Below are 5,000 nucleotides of genomic sequence, written 5' to 3'. Positions count from 1 at the left end.
CAATGTTGCTTGTTTGTTAAATGGCTCAGGGGAAGATGTTTGTCATCAACTCCATGGCTTACACATCATATCATATTTCAACCCCCACCATTTTCGAAAGAAAGACGCACACGTCTGAACACATTCCGACAATCGCAACGCTGACAACAGAATACAATTGAGTAAAAGGCAGCTGAAGATCATCTACTGTAGGAATATTCTCTCATGCTATTATCTGTTGGAATGCCAAGGACTGTCTCCCTAGAGAAAGTACATCACTTCATTGTCTGTCATACGTCTTTGTTGTACTTCACATACAGTACCAGTCAAAAGTTTGGACACACCTCGCCAAGAGTGTGCAGAGCAAAAGGTGGCTACTTTGAAGAATCTAAAATATAAAACATATTCTGGTTTGTTCGACACTTTTTTGTTGACTACATAATTCCATATGTGTTCCCTCATAGTTTTGACGTCTTCAATATTAATTTACAATCTAGAAAATAATACAAAAAAAAAAAGAAAAACCATTGAATGAGAAGGTGTGTCCAAACTTTTGACTGGTACTGTACGTGCAGTCATTAATATGGAAATTATAATATGGGGATAATATGAATATTATCATCCTCTCCCAGGACTGAAGGATGTTGGTGTCAGTGACAAGCCTCACTTAAGACATACTGTACTGTACCTGCCATTGCCATTGCTTAGTGACAGTGCTGGCATCACACAGTGTAAGAGAGCTTTCGTTTCCACAGGGACGCATTTGCACGTCGCGCCTCCCCTCTCAACGATGGCAAAATGGATGAAAAGAGCCGTCCAGCCTTGGAGAGACCTAGCCGCACGCCGCCGCCGCCGCTGTCTCAAGGACCGGAGGTAAGAATGAAGTACAGCAAATGAAGGAGAGGAGGGGAGGGGAGAGGAGGGGAGGGGAGAGGAGAGGAGAGGAGAGGAGAGGAGAGGAGAGGAGAGGAGAGGAGAGGAGAGGAGAGGAGAGGAGAGGAGAGGAGAGGAGAGGAGAGAGAACGACGTGGCAGGAAGGGAAGAAAATGAAAAGCCCCGTCGTCGCTCACATGAAAGGGAAGAGAGGAGAGGTGGAAGAAGGGGGGAAGAAGAAGGGGGGGGGACCAACAGATAACAGCTGGATGGCTGTTGAGGTGATGTTTCTGGCAGACATGCTCATGGTGTGTTGTCAGCTGTACCGTGTTGCTGAAAACAGCAACACACAGAAATTAATGAATGAATGAATTAATACAAACACATGTACCACACTTTTCCATCAAGGTTGGGGGTCAAATCCATTTCACTACAATTAAGCAAGTGAAGTGAATTTTTAAATTGGAAAATAAAGAGCATTTTTTTCCAATCTGTGTTCTGAATTGCCTGGATTGAAGTGACATGCTGAATGTCTATTTCATTTAACGAGAGGCTAGCCAATCAAGTTAATGCATTTGTTTATACTGAATTGCAGGATGTAGATTAATGGACATGGAGTTGAATGCATGTGATAATCTGCATAATAGAGTAGTTTCCTATAATTGCTCTCTCTCTCTCTCTCCCTCTCCTCCTCTCTCTCTCTCTCTCTCTCCCTCTCCTCCTCTCTCTCTCTCTCTCTCTCTCCCCCCCTCTCTCTCTCCCTCCCTCTCGTGTGCAATCTAGAATCTGTTCACTGGACACTGTATTTGTACCAGCGAAGGCCTATCTGACAACACTGCTCAGCCAGGTTGTAATTGATGACTGTGCTGCATTGACCTACAGGTATGGAGGTATGGGCACAAAATAACCCAAAGCACAAGGACCTCATTTTATTTGACCAAAATTCTCCAACGTTAATACAATCCTCTGACTTTCCAAACATCATAAATCATTGGCGAAAAAATAGCCAGTCGTCCCCCCTGCCCCCCCCCCCCCTCCCTTCTCCCTTTTCACACCTTTTCTAGTGGGAATGTTTGAAAAGTTCACACTGCATAATAGGTCTGCCTTGATTGATTGGGTGTCCTTGCTGTCCCCGGGATTAGCTGAAGGGCAAAACGCTGATTTTCTGGATGACATTAAGATGAATAACTTTTATTTACAAACTCGAGTGTGACTTCCCTCGTCTTGTTAAAATAGTGGGTGAGGTTTTTTCCCCCGGCCCACTCGAGATGCGCGGTGAGTTTGATGTGAAGTGACATGGGTGTGTTTACCTCTCATGCTCGGTGACAACTTCGGAAATTGTTTTTTTGTTTTTTTTTACCTTCCCAATGCCGGACTTCATATATTAGAAACATTCATCTTATCAGCAAAGAAGGACTGAGGGAAATTGCAAATGTATGAAATTCCATTTCATTGTGAAGACGGACATTTTAATATATGATGTTCTTTGTCAAGACGAAGGGTAGGCGGGTTGCTCCATTGCCAAATGTTACAATTTATAATTCCTAAAAACAAGACTATTCCAGCAGTAGATTTGTGACTGTCATTTTACTCACAATGTGTACAGTAGGTTTTGCAGATACTGAAAGACCAAATGGTACCTTTAAACAAGCTTTATTAATATAACTTCAAAATGGAAATATGGTATATAAGAATTGTCAATTGCTAGACCATCACCACCAGTGTAAATTATGCGCAATTGTCACATGTCATAACCAAGAACATCCAGTTTTCCCTTAGAATTTCACTGAGTTCCAAAGTTCCAATTCCGAGTTCCAATGTTTTTATGGCTAGAATGAACAACGGTTTGATATAACACATGTAAAAATCATGTTAAGCAAGTTCCTTGACACCTTTGAACCAGAATTGTGATAAGCATTTACATATACAATCTACAATACAGTGTACTCCTTAGAATGCAAATATAAGGTCTCTTAAAAAATGTGATGTTATGTCTGCAAATAAAATATTCAAAAGATTGAGCTTAGAAATTACACACTGAACCTAGATGTGCTTTTTATCTGAACATTGAACTCTCCATATAAGGCATGATTTTTGTTTTTGTTATAAAGTTATTTTTTTGGTCTTTGCACATGGTTATCTAAAAAGCAATGTGCACATTTCCACGTATCGATTTAAATGGAGCAATATTTACAGAGCCTATCCCCAGACCGGCCTTTGTTACCAAGTCAGAAGATGTTTCATTTCAGCTCAAAAGATAACACGACATTTAAGACATTTTTGTCATTCAGTTTGTCAGTTTGCTGCAATGTTCACCGTCTTTTGCACCAGTCCTGTCTCCCTCATGGTCTTCTTCTCAACCAAATGTCAAGCACAGACACATATCTTACAGAATTTTTAACGCCAGATAAAAACAGAAAGGCAAGGATTAAAAAAATATCAAAGACAGCGGTGGGTGGATGATTATCAAAGTTAAATCGTTAAGCATAACAACTCATTCAGTACATAATATTTTTCCCTTTTTTTTTTCTTCTTTTTTTAAATAAAATCATTCTGGTAACCAAAGGAAAAAAGAAAGGTTAGAAAAGGGATATTCTCTCCCCCAAACTCTCGTCAACAGATTAACATCCAGAGCAATCCTTCAGCATCATATGGTAGTTCCTCTGTATATGAAAAAAATGTTATCTGCAATCAGCAAAGATCCCTCATTTATGACATCACTCTGTGTCCAACGGAACCAACACACTCTAGAATTCCAATCTAGGATTCCATCTGTGCAGGGATGGAATGTTCCGACCAGGAATGGAATGTTCCGGACCGCCCAGAATTATGTACAAATTATGTTCAAATTCAAATCCAAGCTGATCCATGGTGGCTGTCTGTGCTGTCTGGGAGAAAAAAGAAGAAGCATCAGAGCTCCACACTGCAGCACAATCACAGAACAGCTCTCTCCCTCTCTCTCTCTCTCTCTCCCTCTCTCCCTCTCTCTCAGGGAACTAATTGGTGCTCCTCTAGCTACACAGCTGGCCCAGCTCGACCTCGGAGGAATTGGGCAGCTTGGAGTTGAACATCTGGAGGGACTCTCGAACGCGCATCGTCTCGCTGGTGGACAGCTTGAGCCGGTGGCGCAGCAGGCATGAGAAGAGGTCCAGCGGCTGCAGGCCGGGGCCGGGCGGCGAGAGCCGGTTGATGCGGTCGCGCAGCTCCAGCAGCATGTGGAAGGCGGCGTCCTGCGTGCCCTGCGTGTACGGGTAGTCCAGCTGCAGGATCAGGTCCTTGATGCCCTCGGGGTCAAAGTGCAAGCTGTAGCCGAACACCTTGAGGCTGTTGATCTTCATGTAGCCCAGGTTGGCCGAGTGGTCGTCCAGGTCCAAGGGCTCGTAGAAAAGGGTCTCGTTGACCGCCGGGTCGTCCGTCAGGATTCGGCTGCGCAGGTAAATGTGCACCGTCTCGAAGAAGGACTTCCACTTGTTGCCCAGCATCAGGGTCCAATTCTGGCACTGCTGGGAGGCGTCCAGCTTAGTTCTCTCCCAATCGGGGAAGTTCTCCTGGCTGACGGGCATGAACCAGCTCTCCGAGTGGCTGCCCCCGAACGGGTTGACGTAGATGGCGGGCACGGGCTCCAGGGTGCTGTTCTTGGTGGAGCAGATCTGGAAGGAGATGCCCATCATCATGTGGATGAGGTTGGACTTGTTCTTGTTGCTCTTGAGGGTGAGGAGCATGCGTTTCCTCCAGGCCGGGTTGAACCAGCTCCCCAGGCGCACGTCGTTGCTGATGTAGATGGCGTGGACCTCCATGCGGCTGTCCAGGCGCTGCAGCAGGTACTTGACCTCCACGTCGGGCATGTCCAGGTCAAAGTTCAGGTAGTGGTCCAGGGAGTTGGCGATGTTGGGCCGGCAGACGCCCAGGTGGAGGACGTTGCCCGGGTGGCAGGACCCGCAGCGGGTGATGTTGTCCGGGGCACAGGAGGCGCAGGAGGTGCCCTCTCCCTCCACGGGGCAGGGGACCGTGCCATAGCAGACAGTGGAGTGCTCCGCGGGACAGGTGCAGCTCTGCACCTCTTCGCTGAAGGTGCCCAGGATGCCATGCTCGTTGCAGTACAGGAGAGACTGGGCCCTGCTTAGCCAGAACCTGGGTGTCCTGGAAAA

At 45.8% G+C, this 5,000-nt stretch overlaps 1 protein-coding gene across 2 annotated transcripts in view; it reads right to left on the bottom strand.

The window, feature by feature from the left end:
- Window positions 1-3,863: 3,863 nt before the first annotated feature.
- Window positions 3,864-5,000, bottom strand: part of brinp2 (bone morphogenetic protein/retinoic acid inducible neural-specific 2) — a gene marked incomplete at its 3' end in the record, with an annotated part of 51,329 nt that continues 50,192 nt past the window's right edge. For both annotated transcript variants that reach the window (XM_083690579.1, XM_083690578.1), the window contains one exon: window positions 3,864-4,992. In XM_083690579.1, the coding sequence (XP_083546705.1) occupies window positions 3,864-4,992 (1,129 nt within the window). The remainder of the gene's footprint in view (window positions 4,993-5,000) is intronic.

Source organism: Argentina silus (assembly GCF_951799395.1).
Source record: "Argentina silus genome assembly, chromosome: 18".
NCBI classification, from domain to species: domain Eukaryota; kingdom Metazoa; phylum Chordata; class Actinopteri; order Argentiniformes; family Argentinidae; genus Argentina; species Argentina silus.
This window is presented reverse-complemented; position numbering and strand designations above follow the sequence as displayed.